The following is a 13,044-nucleotide window of genomic DNA, read 5'->3' as shown; positions in this document are numbered from 1 at the left end:
ACCAGAGGCCACCCCCCTTCTTCTGTACCTCCTATGGGGCCTGTGGGGCTGAGAAATGACTCCTAAAGGGAGTGGGTGGCTTGTGCTCCCCCCTTCTGGAGATGACGGAGTGGCTCATTCCTCCCACTGGAAGATCCAATGGTGACACTTTAGGTGGGTGGTACCATGGCTGATGAAGGGGAAGGGACAGAGATGTAAGGACAGACAGGGTCACACTCCGATTCCTGGGCTCTGTGAGGCTATCAGGGTCCCAACCCTGATGCCAGTATGTGGGGAGACACTGGGTGTTTCCAAAAGAGCTCTTCCTCCAAAGAGTGCTGTCCACAGTGCTGAGCCCAAGATGGGTCTGGGTGTCCTCACTGCCTCATGGGATTAATGGTGAGGAAGAAAATGTCGTGTGTGGCTTATGCTCCACCATTTCCCAAATGCTCACTTTCCTGGGCTCATGTGAACATCCCAAGAGCCATACAGGTAGGGATAATGTGCCCATGTTCAGAAGAGGAAACTGAGCCTCAGAGGGAGGGAGGGACTGGCTCATGGCCTCACAGGCAGGGAGTGGAGGACGGATCAGTTGGGAGGGAGCCTAAGCTTCCAGGCTAGGTGGGTCCTCATGTTTGTGTCTAAACACATGCTCTGGAGTTGGGGGAAGGGGAAGGGAGTAGTCAGGACCATAATGTCATGACTTTACATGACATGAGGGTACCATCTGGTGAAACAAGTTTGAGACACACTAAAAAAAATTAAATGAGGGTCTTTCCTGCAGGACTTGTCAGAGCCTTTAGCTCCTTTGTGCCTCCCAGATCTCTTTGATCAGGACCAAGGCCAAGGCCTGGGACGATGACTGACAGGCCCTGGGTCCCAAAGGCCTTGAGTGGGGCACGATGGGGGTGGAGGCGTCAGCAGCGTGTGCACTCGTGTAGTCCAAACATGTGTGTGCAGTAGCGGATGCCCGTGTGTACATATGTACGTGTTGTCCATCACTCTGATCTGGGGATCAAACAATACCTGTAAAAGGGGGATGGGACCTTGCCCTTCCTGCCTTGCCCCGCAGAGAGATAAAGGCCAAAAGTGCCTCCACTGCCTGCTCAAGTCAGATTCCACAAGGCTTTATTGGCGCCGGACCTAGCCTGGTGCCCACCGCTTCCAGGAAAGACAGGCAAGGAAGGGGTCCCGGCCCCGCAGGAGCCCCCCAGGGATCGGCCACAAAGGGCGGATGGTGGGATGGAGTGGAGAGGCGGGGGACCGGGCCCGCTTAAAAGGGGAACTCGCAAACATAGTAGAGGCGCCGCTCGCAGTCATGGTCCCACCAGGAGCCGTCGTCCGAGGCCTGCGCCACGCAGTTCTCGAGCGCGCCGCCGTTAGGCTGGTTGGGGCTGAGCGGGTGCGGCGTGGCGCTGGGCCGGGCGCCGGGCTCGGGGCTGGGGGAGCGGTGCCAGGCGAAGAAGGACACGCGCTGGCCGTTCTCGAAGAGGTAGAGGCCCTCGGCGCGCCGGTCGTGCACACCCAGCCACACGGGCCAGTTGTAGGGGGCAAGCGCCGTGCGCAGATAGCGAGTAAGCACTTCCATCTGCTGACGATCCGCCGGCTGCGCCAGGCTTCCGCCCCGCGCCACGCACCGCGCCTGCGCCGCTGCCTGAGCCTCGAAGTCGCGCGAGAGCAGGAAGCACTTGTGGCCTAGACGCACCCCCTTCAGGCAGCCTGCGGGCGGGGCGGAGCGGAGGTGGGATTAGTGTCTCAAGGGCGGAGCGGAGGCGGGCTCAGAACCGCCAGGGGCTGGGCGATGGCGTCAGGGCCGCCAGGGGCGGGGCCAGACTGTTGGGGCGGGACTGTAGGGGGCGTGGTGCGGCCAGAGTAGTTTCGGCTCCACAGCACTGTGAGGAGCGTTCCTCCCCACAAGCCCGTCTGCTCCCCGCATTCACCCTCCCCATCAACCAACACACCCCAAATCTGCAAGAACCCCCTCGCCCCTGACACCCAGGGTCCTCACGTCTCCTCAGACTTTTCCGGACCCCTTTTGCCAGCAGTCCCCCATCTGACCCGGATCGTCCCTCTTTCCCCGCCCCGCACGGTGCGACTCACCCTCCAAGCGGCCATGCTCGCGTTCGGAGCGGCTCTGCGCCTCCTTCAGGGCTTGCAAGGCGTCGCGGGTGTCACCCGCCACCTCCCGCAGCTGCCGCAGCCCCCGGCTCAGCTCGGCCACGCGGGTGTCCAACGCGTGCAGACGGACGTGCACCTGGTGCAGGCCTGCGTCCAGGCCGGCCAGGCGACCCACTGCGTATGGACAGGGCGCACGCTGGACCGTGACCCTGGGGGCGGAGCCAGGGGACCAGAGGACCTGGGGGGACCGGGACCTAGGGCTTCTGGGGCGGAGTTGGGGTGGGGGTGGGGGTACTCAGGACTCCTGGAAGGTAGGGGCCGGTGGCTCCGGGCTCTTGGGAGGCAAGGCCGGGGATCCGGAGCTCCTGGGGGTATAGGGGCTCCGAGCTGGGCAGTGGGCAACTGAAAGACCCCGGGGCAGTGATAGGACGGTTCGTTTTTGTGAAAATGACCACGGAGGCCTGGGGGCAGGGCGGAGCTAATGATTACTCACGGACATAAGTGAAGGTGTCTTCAGAGGTGGGAGAGGGGCTGGGGCTGAAGTAGGGAGTTGTGGTTGGTTCCTCCTCGCCTTCCTCCCCCTGACCGTCCTTCTCAGTCGCCCAGGCCCCTTTGCCTCCAGGGTTTCCCTCAGGATTTTCGTCCCCCCTCCTAGCAGGCAGTCCCAGGGCTTCCCGTAAATGCTGAGGCAGGGGAGGGATGGTCAGGGCCAGCCTGGCAGCTGCATTCTGACCCCCCAGACACTCCAGCCACCCCTTTCCAGCTGTAAGCTGGCTCTCTGCCCCGAGCCCCTACTCTGAACCCGTCACCCTCATCCTCTGAGCCTAACCCATCCCTCCCGTTGCCCATTTCCCTGACCCTCAAATACGCCCCTCCCAAGCCCACAGTCACCCAGCCGGGTCCCCCCACTAGAGTCCCAGCACTCCCCTAACTCACCTTCAGCATCAGGGCCTCCCTCTCCCGCTCCTCCTCCTGGGGGCTAGCGCATCCCCCCTTCCGCTCCTTCTGGGCTCCCCAAACTCCATGACTGAAGCCCAGGAGCTGGGGTACCACCAGAGCCCCGAGGAGCCAGGCTGCCTGCATCATGCTGGGCTCGGAGCACCAAAGGCTGCAGAAGGATGTCTCTGAGGAGAGGGATGTTTCTGGGGACTGGAGTGTGTGCAGACCACCAGCCCCCTGGTCCGTTTCTCTCTGGTCCCTCTCCTCCCAACTCCCAGCTCCTGTCTCGTCCGTGGTCCGTTGGTCTCCGCTCCTCTGTGTGTGTCTCTCCCCGCCTCTCCTGGCTCCCCCGAGGCCCTGCCTCTGTGGCCGGAAACCTCCAACGTTCCAAAGCTTGGATCCCGCCTGCCTTGGGTCTCCGCACACACCCTCCTCTTCCCACTTTCCAGAGCTTGCTTCCGTCCTGTCCTGCTCTTTCCTTCTGCCACAGCCAAAGTTCCAGAAGGTCAGGAAGAGGATGGAGCCGGCTCCCCAAGGGATCCTGGGGCACAGCCTCTGCCCAGGAACCTCCTCAGGGAGTTGTCGGGGCTGGGCCCTGCTCCCCTCTCTTCCCCCTGGCCAGCGCTCAGGACAGGGGAGACCTCAAGGTCTTGCTGAGGTTGTTATTATCCTGTGGCCACCGTGGCCCACACACCCTGCGGGAGGAGGCTTTCCCACCATTCGCAAGCTCTAGACCGCCTCCTGTCCCCAGATCTCCCGCCCTGCCCTCCAAGCCCTTGCCCCAGATGCAAATGAGTGTCTGTGCCTGTCTGTGGGGACACATGCGAAGAGCACGCGTGTGGCTGTGTGTGCAGCCCTAGAAGGTGGGGCTGTTGGATCCATCTGCCGTGCTTTCCTGGAAACCTCCTGCAGGCCGGGTCCTGGGTGGGGCGACGCTGGGGATTCCAGCTGTTCACAGCCCAGCAGACAGACCCACAGGGTGATGGGCTGGGGCAGAGGGGCGGGGAGAGGCTGGGTGGGTGGGGTCAGGAAAGCTTTTTCCGGGAGGTGGAGTAGACAGATGCCAGCTGGGTGCACAGAGAGCTCTGAGCATTCAGCAAAGTACCTCATCTCCCGCCTGGACCACTGCAGTCGCCTCTTCCTGCCTCTCCCCCTCCTTCCTCCCAAGCCCCTCCAATCCACACAGCTTGCCGCAGCCAGAGCAATGCTTCCAAACCACCATAAATCAGATCACATCACTCCCCACTCCCCTGCTCCCCCCAGCTTCCCATCATATGTGGGAGGGAAGCCAAGCCCTGTCCTCTGCACAGGCCTGGCCTCCCCAGCAGTGGGGGCTGGGAAGGATGGGTCCCTTGCACCTCTGCAAGCTCATCACCCCCATTCCCCTCGCGCCCTAACTCCCCCCATCCCACCCCCACCCTCCACAAGCTCCAGCCACACTGGCCTCTTCGCTACTTCCTGAATGCTAAGCTCCTTCCCACTTCAGAGCTTTTGCGCTAGCCTTTTCCTCCTTCTAGAAGACTCTTCCCCCAGCTCCTTCTCATCATTGAGGTCTCAGCTCAGGGAGGCCTTCCCCACGTTAGTTTATTCAAACACCTCATTTCATCTTTTCGGTTGAATCAAGACTGGCGTTGCCTTGTTTGTTTGTTTACTTGTTCAGTGTCTGTCTCCCGCCAATGCAGGCAGGCGGCTGTGTGCATTGCTGTATCCCCAGAGGTAGAACAGGGCCAGCTCCGCACGTAGTAGGTACTCAATCATTTGAGAGAGGACGGAAGTAGTCTTTCCTGCGGGGTAACAGCTCAGCCAGAAGACCGAACACTGGATGGTTGTGTTTAGGGGGCAACTCGAGTTCCCCGTGGCACTGGGGGTAGGGGTGGCAGCCGGGGTAGAGGTGGGGAAGGCAGTGGAAGAGAGGCTGCAGAGGTAAAGGAAGCAGGAGGGCAGGCCGTGCCCACTCTATGCCAGGCCCGTGCGTCATGTAGGGTTTTCCCAGCCTCAGCCCGGCTGGTTGTGCAAGAGAACATGGGAGCTCACGGGCCAGGATCGCAGGGCCCACCCTTCAAGGGAGAAAACCGAGGCTCGGAGAGGGGCCGGCTCAGCCTGCTGGAGGTGCCCAGCGTGGCGGCAGCTAGCCAAAGCTTCTGGCTCTAAGCAAAAGCAGGGCATCTGCCCTCAGCTGCCGGGAGCCCTAGGAGGGGCCTTGGAAGTCAATGCATCCAGCCTTCCATTTTCCGAGAAAGCAGAGGGCAGTGTGACCTTGGGCAGGCTGCCCACCACCTCAGAGCCTGAGCCTGTCTCAGGCGCCCATGAAGGGCCTGGGGACCCCTCACTGAGAGAGAATACACAGGCCGGAAAGGCCTTGTAGGCCGTGGAAGGCTACACAGCCCCTCTCACAGGTGGTGCCAAGACGGGCAGCTGTTCTCTCCCCAGGCTCAGCTGCTCACCACCTGGGCCGGTGGATGTGCGTCCGGAACCGGGCCTCCTGGGGCTGGGCCAGCACCTGCTCCAGCTCACACCCTGGTACCCGCGAGCCTGCAGCTGGAGGTGCACCCACAGGCTGCTTAGAACTGCCCTCTGCAGGTGCCCGTGCTCCGGCTGGTGGCCCTGGTCGAGCCGGGAGAAGGGTAGGAGCCCGGGCTGCGGCGATGCTCACCGCTGCCCTACGGGATCTGCCCCATCTCTGCGGGTGTGTCCCATGCACCAAGGAGCTGAGCTGCTGAGATGCCTGGGGGTATCCGTGTGAGGAAGGAGGACAGGCAGCTATGGAGTGCCCAGTCCTGGACCACAGCAGTCTCAAGACTCTGAGTCAGGCTCCCTGTCTCTGACCCACCACCTCTTTCTGACTGGGTGACCTTGGGCAAGTTACTTAACCTCTCTGGGCCTTGGTTTCCCCCTCTGGTAAATGGGGATGGCACAAGTCTGCAGCCCAGAGGACTGGTGTGAGGAGCTGAAGAGTGAATCCAGAACGGAGCCTGGCGCACAGGGAGTGTTCAGGAAATGTCAGCAATAATCCCCACGGAGGGGAGCGAAGGCGCAGGGTCGCGCCTCTACACGGGCGTGTGCACACCTGCGTGACGGAGGCCAGGTGGGTGAGTATGACGGAGACGCAAGCACACATCTCCCTCCAGTTCTGTGTCTGTTTCAGGGTTCCGTGTGAGCTGGAGTTCTGAGCAAGCACAGCCGGCTGCGTGCCCGCGTGTGGGGGGTGGGTAGATGCGTGTGCTCTGCCGTGTGCATGCTCCGGCACTCGGGTGTGATATGTACATGATGTAGCTGGGTGTGTTCATGGTAATGTACACCCAGAGCCCTGCATGCCCTGGAGAGAATGTACATGTGGAGATATCTGCAGGGGCAGGGCCAGCTAGCGACTCTCTGCACCTGTGCCTCGGAGGAAGGTGTGTGTGTGTGTGTGTGTGTGTGTGTGTGTGTGTGTGTGTGTGTGTGTTTGGGGGGATATGACAGGAATCTGTAGCTCTCACCATCCAATTTGGGCGGGGTAGAGTCTAGCAACAAATATTTAATTGCACCCTACTGTGTGTAGAGGTGGTGGGGGCGATCTGGGAAGGGGCGGTCCTGGGGGTGCGAGGAGAGGTACCCTTGGGGGGCGGGTCCCCATCGTCGGGGTACAGGGGCAAGCAGGGGTGGAGTCAGGGTTGGGGATCCAGGCGGCTGAGAGGAGCGGTGGGGGAGGGGGCGGAGCCGGCGGTGGCGGGGGGATGGGCGAGGTTTGGGGGCGCGGGGAGGGGCGATGTCTCCTCCGCCGGCTCGCGGAGGGAGGGGAGAGGGCGGAGGGAGGGGAAGGAGGGAGAGAGGGAGGGAGAGAGGGAGAGACAGGGTGAGGGAGAGACAGCGAGAGCGAGAGAGCGAGAAGCGAGGCAGAGGAGGCGCGGAGCTGGCGGCGGCGGCGGCGGCGGCGGCGGCGGCGGCGGCGGCGGCGGCGGCGGCCGGAGGAAGAGGAGGAGGAAGAGCAGGCGGAGACGCGGCGCCCGGAGCCGGCCGGACCGAGCCGGGGGCGGGCTAGCTAAGAGGGGCGCGGCGGCCGCGGCGGAAGGGGGGGCGCTCTGCGGATGGCCAGGCCCGGCCCGCGGGGGGGGTGAGGTCCTCGGACCCCCGCCCGCCCCCCCGACCCCCGCCCGCCGCCTCCCCGGGCCCGCTCGCCCTCCGGGGCGGTGGGGCATGGCCTGAGGGTCCCCCGTCTCCGGGGGGGTGGGGGGTGGGGGGAGGGGGGAGGGGCCGCGGGCGCCGCCGACCGGGACTCAGCAGCCCCGCCAGGCAGGTAAGGGGGCCGAAAACCGGGGGTCTGGGGGAACGGCGGGCCCGGGGCCGCGGGAGGGGGCGGGGGCGCCCCGGACGTCCTTGGCTGAAAGCCGGGCTCCCGGCCCGGGTGTGCGGTGGGGCGGGCGGGGGGTGAGGAGGGGAGCGTGGCCCCGGGCGACGTCAAATTAGGTTACGCCCCGGTCCCCCGTGCCCCGTCCCAGATCGCAGACTTGGTGGGAGGATGCAGCCCCCATCCGCCGCCGGCAGAGCCCCCTGCCCGAACCCGCCTCCCCGCGCTCCTGGGCCAAGGGCTCGGTCGCTGTACCCGCCTCTTGGCCCTGCCCGGCCACTCCCCCACCTCGCCCATCCCGGCCCACCTCGGCCCCTCGACCGCTCCTGCGGCCCCACCCCTCGAGGCCCCTTGCCCGGGTCATCCCGGGGCCCGTCTCCGCCGGCGGGGCTCTGGGCCTTGGCCTCCTCCGCCCCCTTCGACCCCCTGTAGCTCTTGCTTCGCCTTCCAGACTCCTCCAGTCCCCTCCCACCCCTTCACAAGCTCCCCCCCATCCCACCCTGTCCCCTCTTCCTTCTCCACCGGCCGGCGCGCCCCCTCGGCTCCTGCCCCCGAGTCCCGCTCCCGGGTGCCCCCGCCCCCTCGCCCCGGACCGGGGCTCTCCCCCACCAGCTTCTCGGCCCGCCCCAGCCCCGGCTCCCTCTCCCCGCCTCTCCCCGCCTCTCTCCGCCTCCATTCATTCTCCCGGGCCGGCTCTCGGCCAAGCCAGCCGCCCCCCGTCCCCCCGCCGCCTCCCAGGGCACCCCCCTCTCCTTCTTCCCCCCCCCCCCCCGCCGATTCCTCAGCCCCGTCTCAGTACCAGCTGCGTGCCAGCTATTCTTAGCCGCGGAGCGTTTGATTCATGCCGCCCCGGCGGAGTGTGCCCGCTCCCTCCCTCTGGGCCTGAGGGGGAGGGGCCGGGGAGTCGGGGGCCGCCGCACGCGCGGGGGGACCCGGCTAGTTTTGCTTTCAGGCCACTGGCCACCCCATTAGTGCCCGGTTGAGGCTGAGGGTCAGCCAGGGTCAGCGGAGGGGGAGTGGCTGCCAGCCCCAGGTCCGGAGGTGGGATGTGGAGTGGAAGGGTAGGAGGAGGCCGGGGTTTCCGCAAGGGTAAGGCAGGGGCAGCTCTGCGGGGTACCTAGAGGGGGAGGGGGCTTCGAAGCCGTGGCCACGCTTGGGGGAGGGGTCGGCCTGCCCACGGCTAGATACTAGCTCGCCCACAGCTCTTGGAACTCTCCTCCCCGCCACACGTTTGTCTTCCCTCCCCCAACCCCCTAGCCCATCCCCACTCCCCCAAAGTCAGCAGTACCCACCACTGCTTCCCGTCTCCATGGCAACGTGCAGGAGCCGGGCCTGGTGTGGGGGGGGAGGGACAAGACCAGACATTCTGGTTTCCGGTGCTAGGGTGGGGGGGTGGAGAAAATGAGAGAAAAGGACCCCATCTGGGACTCACCCTGATAAGACTCCCTCAGGGGCAAAGAATAGTGGGGCTCTGGAGAGGATCTCTCACCCCAGTCCCCCAGAGTCTCACCCCCCTTCTTAGCCTCCCTCCCAGCCCCCCAGTCTCCCTCAGAGTGGGGCCACCAGTAGTACCAGGCAATGCCAATCCACCCACCCAGCAGCGCCAGGCCGCAAACACACAGGTCATCTGCAGCCACCGTGCGCCGACAGGGTGGCTGTCACCTGGACAGCCCTCCCAGGGCCAGCCTCCCCACCCCCACACACACCCTCTCAAGATGCCCCCAGAAACTGGCACAGGCAACTTCTTGTGGTTCCCCCGGCACACCCCTTGCATGGTGCTCTGCCCCGTGACACCCCCATCTCAGTGCCCCTGCCCCCTGGGACACCGGGTCCCCAGCAGCCCTCTGCACACATTGTCAGCCACACTTCAGCGAAGTCACCAGCTCCACCCTAGGCTCAAGGCACCTCCCTCTCCCCCTTACTACATCTCAGCCTCACCCCAGTTATCCTCTCCCCCTTACTACATCTCAGCCTCACCCCAGTTATCCTCTCCCCCTTACTACATCTCAGCCTCACCCCAGTTATCCTCTCCCCATTACTACATCTCAGCCTCACCCCAGTTATCCAGGAGGAAGATGGGAGGATCTCAGGTGAGGGCCCTGGCTGGGGCCAGGAGGGCAGGATGCCGGTGGGTCGCCCACCTGTCTGTCCTCAGCTAATTTTAGCTGCCTTATCCGTGGCCTGGCAAAGTGGGCCAGTAGCTCCCGCGGTGATTTTGCGGTTTCTGGGACACCACCACGCTGGGTCAGCGGCAAAGTGGGGCGCAGGAGGGGCGGGGGGCTGCGAGCAAGGCCAAGGGCAGGGAAGGAGACGTGCAGGAAGCATGGCAGGGTTGGGGTGTGTGTGTGTGTGCACGAGAGACGGGGGGAGAGAGAGAGAGAGAGAGAGAGAGAGAGCGCTAGAGCTAGAGCTTGGAGGCTGTAGGAGTGTCTGGGGGGTGTGTCCAGCCTCCTTCCTGCCTCCCTCGGGCAGGGTGGGGCGGCTACCCTTGACCATTTGTCCACTGAGTGCGCCTGTGGCCTCCAGGGGGTCTGGGTTCCTAGTCTGACAGCCGCCCTTGGCCCCCCGCAGCCGCCTGTGATGCTGCCGTCCCCCGTCGCCCCGTGGCCCCATGATGACCCACAGCCCCGCGTCAAGCGAGGACGAGGAACGCCACAGTGCCAGCGAGTGTCCCGAGGGGGGCTCAGAGTCCGACAGCTCCCCAGACGGGCCCGGGAGAGGCCCCCGGGGGACCCGGGGCCGGGGCAGCGGGGGACCTGGTAGCCTGGCCTCGGTTCGAGGCCTCCAGGGCCGCTCCATGTCTGTCCCAGACGACGCCCACTTCAGCATGATGGTCTTTAGGATTGGCATCCCTGACCTGCACCAGACAGTGAGCCCGCTGGCCGGAGGAGGGGCGGGGCGGGAGAGGGACCCGAGCCTGCACGGGGAGGCCTCTGGTGCTGGGTGTCCTTACACGTGGCCCCCAATTTCCAGACCCCCACGTATTGCCCCCAACACCCACTCTGTCCCTGGAATCACCCACAGCCCCTTCCCACACCACCTCAGGCCCCTTCCTGTTGCCTCCCCCACCAGAAATGCCTGCGCTTCAACCCAGATGCCACCATCTGGACGGCCAAGCAGCAGGTGCTCTGTGCCCTGAGCGAGAGCCTGCAGGATGTCCTCAACTACGGCCTGTTCCAGCCGGCCACGTCAGGCCGCGACGCCAACTTCCTGGAGGAGGAACGGCTGCTGCGGGAGTACCCCCAGTCCTTCGAGAAGGGGGTGCCCTACCTGGAGGTGAGGCCCACAGCCTTCCTGGCCCCTTCACAGATGACAGAAGACACGTCCTGAGACACATCTGCCCCTCCCCGTTTTTTCTCCCAGCCAAGACCTTGGCAAGGGAAAACCCAGTGGGCTCTTCTGGATTCGGGGGGCACCTAAGAATCAGAGCCAGAGAGGCCTGAGTCCAAATTACCGTGCCTTCTGCCTCTGACCGGTGGAGTGACCTTGGGCAAGTCATTTTCCAGCCCCAAGCTTCCCGTTATCAATCAAAGTGGGAAAGGATGCCCAATTACAGTAGGTATTCTAGAATCTTCCCCATGGGGCCCAGACTCCCTAGGGGTTGCAGTCCACATGCCCCTAGTGGCCTAGCACCGCTCTGCCCACCCAGCCAAGGCTCTGGGGCTATTTCCACCCTGACCCAGAGTTGACTCCTGGCTCAGAAGGGGGTCCAGACCCCTGATTTTGAGTCTCTGTCTCTCCCTTTACCCCACCCCTGGCCTCAGTTCCGATACAAGACCCGAGTTTACAAACAGACCAACCTGGATGAGAAGCAGCTGGCCAAGTTGCACACGAAGGTGAGAGAACCCTGCTGGCACTTGCCCTCCCACCTGGAGCTCCCTGCCCAACCATTTTCTCTCCTATCTCTTCCCAACAGCCCTCCAAGCCTTCTCTGCCTCTGCCAGGGTCCCCCACGTAACTTGGGATGCTGTGTCACATTTGGAACAACCCCAAGTGCCCCTGCTAACCCTATCATAGCCTTTTTTATCTCCTCTCTTTCCTCCTTGTGCCTCTGCCCAGGCTCACACCATTTCCATTCCCACCTTCTTCATCTTTGGATTCTCCCCTCTCATCTCCTAGGTCCCCTATATCCCCTCAGGGCCCTCCTTCCTTGGCCTGTGACTCTGACATCTAGCATCCCGCTGCCTAGGGACTGTTTCATAGACACCCTGCGGTTCCCACAATCCCAGAGCCTAAATCTCTACCAGGTCCAAGGATGCTCTCCTCCCCAGCCACGTTTATCCTCCTGCTTCCTTGCCCTCCAGTCCTCAGACTATATGTCCCCTGCGTCTCCTCTGGTCCCCCAAAAGCCGGGAAGAAGCCAGGGGGCTGCTTTGGTCAGAAGTGAAGTGAAGGATCCTTGACACTTGGGAAGAAAGCTCCCGGGCATCTTCTCATCCCCATCCCCACTCCACCGTGCCTTTGTCTCTGTCCTCCCCAAAATATTCCATCCGTCCAGACCTGTACCATCCACTGCAGGTGCTTCCAGACACATACGGCCCCCTGGGTACCTGCAGTGTGGCAGGTCCGAACGGAGCCTCGCTGTGAGTGTGAAATACACGCTGGATTTGGGAGACTCGGGACCCCCAAAAGTCAAATAGCTCATTAATAAATTTCATGTGGAGTATCTGCTGACACGGTAATATTGTAGATACAGTAGATTAAAAAGATAGGTCAGGGGCTTCCCTGGTGGCGCAGCGGCTGAGAGTCCGCCTGCCGATGCAGGGGACACGGGTTCGTTCCCTGGTCCGGGAAGATCCCACATGCCGCGGAGCGGCTGCGCCCATGGGCCATGGCTGCTGGGCCTGCGCGTCCGGAGCCTGTGCTCCGCAACGGGAGAGGCCACAACAGTGAGAGGCCCACGTACCGCAGGAAAAAAAAAAAAAAAAGAGGTCATTAAAGTGAATTTGAATGTAATTGAAAGTTCCCCTTCCTTTTTTTTTTTTAAAAAAAATGGCGGCTACTAGGGACTTTTCAATGACGTGTGTGGCTTCCTGTGTATTTCCACCGGACAGCACTGCTCCAGAGCCCAGCTTTGCTCCCTTCCTTCCTGACCGGCCTGTCTTCTCTTGTCTATGCCTCAGACGGGGTTGAAGAAGTTCCTGGAGTACGTGCAGCTCGGGACATCCGATAAGGTGGCACGGCTGCTGGACAAGGGGCTGGACCCCAATTATCACGACTCGGATTCTGGAGGTAGGGTGGGGGCCGGGCACTTTGGGAGGGCTGGAGAGTTAAGAACAAGGCCTAGGGGTTGCATGTGACCGGCCTTTCCCGTCCGCCCCCACCAGAGACCCCCCTGACGCTGGCTGCCCAGACAGAAGGCTCTGTAGAGGTGATTCGAACCCTGTGCCTGGGCGGGGCCCACATCGACTTCCGGGCCCGGGATGGCATGACAGCGCTACACAAGGCCGCGTGTGCCCGTCACTGCCTCGCTCTCACGGTGAGGTGCTAGATCCTCCCGGGACCCCCCCCAGAGCTCAGAGGCGCCCCCAAATTACCACGCTTCTCGCCCAGACTGCACTGGGCCAGTTGACCCAGACCCCTCCCCCACCTCTCCTCCATTGCTGCTACTCTGACTGAGTCCGACACCCTCCTGGGACCTCCAGGAGCGCCCCCCCCCCCGCCCCAGCTCAGGGCTCATG

The 13,044-nt window shown here is 63.4% G+C and overlaps 2 protein-coding genes across 2 annotated transcripts in view; one reads left to right on the top strand and one right to left on the bottom strand.

Moving 5' to 3' along the window:
- Positions 1-1,097: 1,097 nt before the first annotated feature.
- On the bottom strand, positions 1,098-3,607 carry CLEC11A (C-type lectin domain containing 11A). Its single transcript, XM_079907558.1, has 4 exons — positions 3,034-3,607; positions 2,591-2,780; positions 2,080-2,271; positions 1,098-1,698 (listed from the first exon to the last, which is right to left on the bottom strand). The coding sequence occupies exons 1-4, from the start codon at positions 3,181-3,183 to the stop codon at positions 1,253-1,255; spliced, it is 978 nt and encodes a 325-aa protein (XP_079763684.1). The 5' UTR covers positions 3,184-3,607; the 3' UTR covers positions 1,098-1,252.
- A 3,339-nt stretch (positions 3,608-6,946) lies between these two features.
- The window catches only part of SHANK1 (SH3 and multiple ankyrin repeat domains 1), a 46,160-nt gene continuing 40,062 nt past the window's right edge, over positions 6,947-13,044 (top strand). The window contains exons 1-6 of the mRNA XM_079906741.1: positions 6,947-7,312; positions 9,935-10,232; positions 10,436-10,639; positions 11,128-11,199; positions 12,487-12,595; positions 12,691-12,842. Of these exons, the coding sequence (XP_079762867.1) occupies positions 9,975-10,232; positions 10,436-10,639; positions 11,128-11,199; positions 12,487-12,595; positions 12,691-12,842 (795 nt within the window). The 5' untranslated portion in view covers positions 6,947-7,312; positions 9,935-9,974. The remainder of the gene's footprint in view (positions 7,313-9,934; positions 10,233-10,435; positions 10,640-11,127; positions 11,200-12,486; positions 12,596-12,690; positions 12,843-13,044) is intronic.

This window comes from Stenella coeruleoalba (assembly GCF_951394435.1).
Source record: "Stenella coeruleoalba genome assembly, chromosome: 20".
Lineage (NCBI taxonomy): Eukaryota > Metazoa > Chordata > Mammalia > Artiodactyla > Delphinidae > Stenella > Stenella coeruleoalba.
The sequence above is the reverse complement of the archived record's forward strand: the minus strand, read 5'-3'. Positions and strand labels throughout refer to the sequence as shown.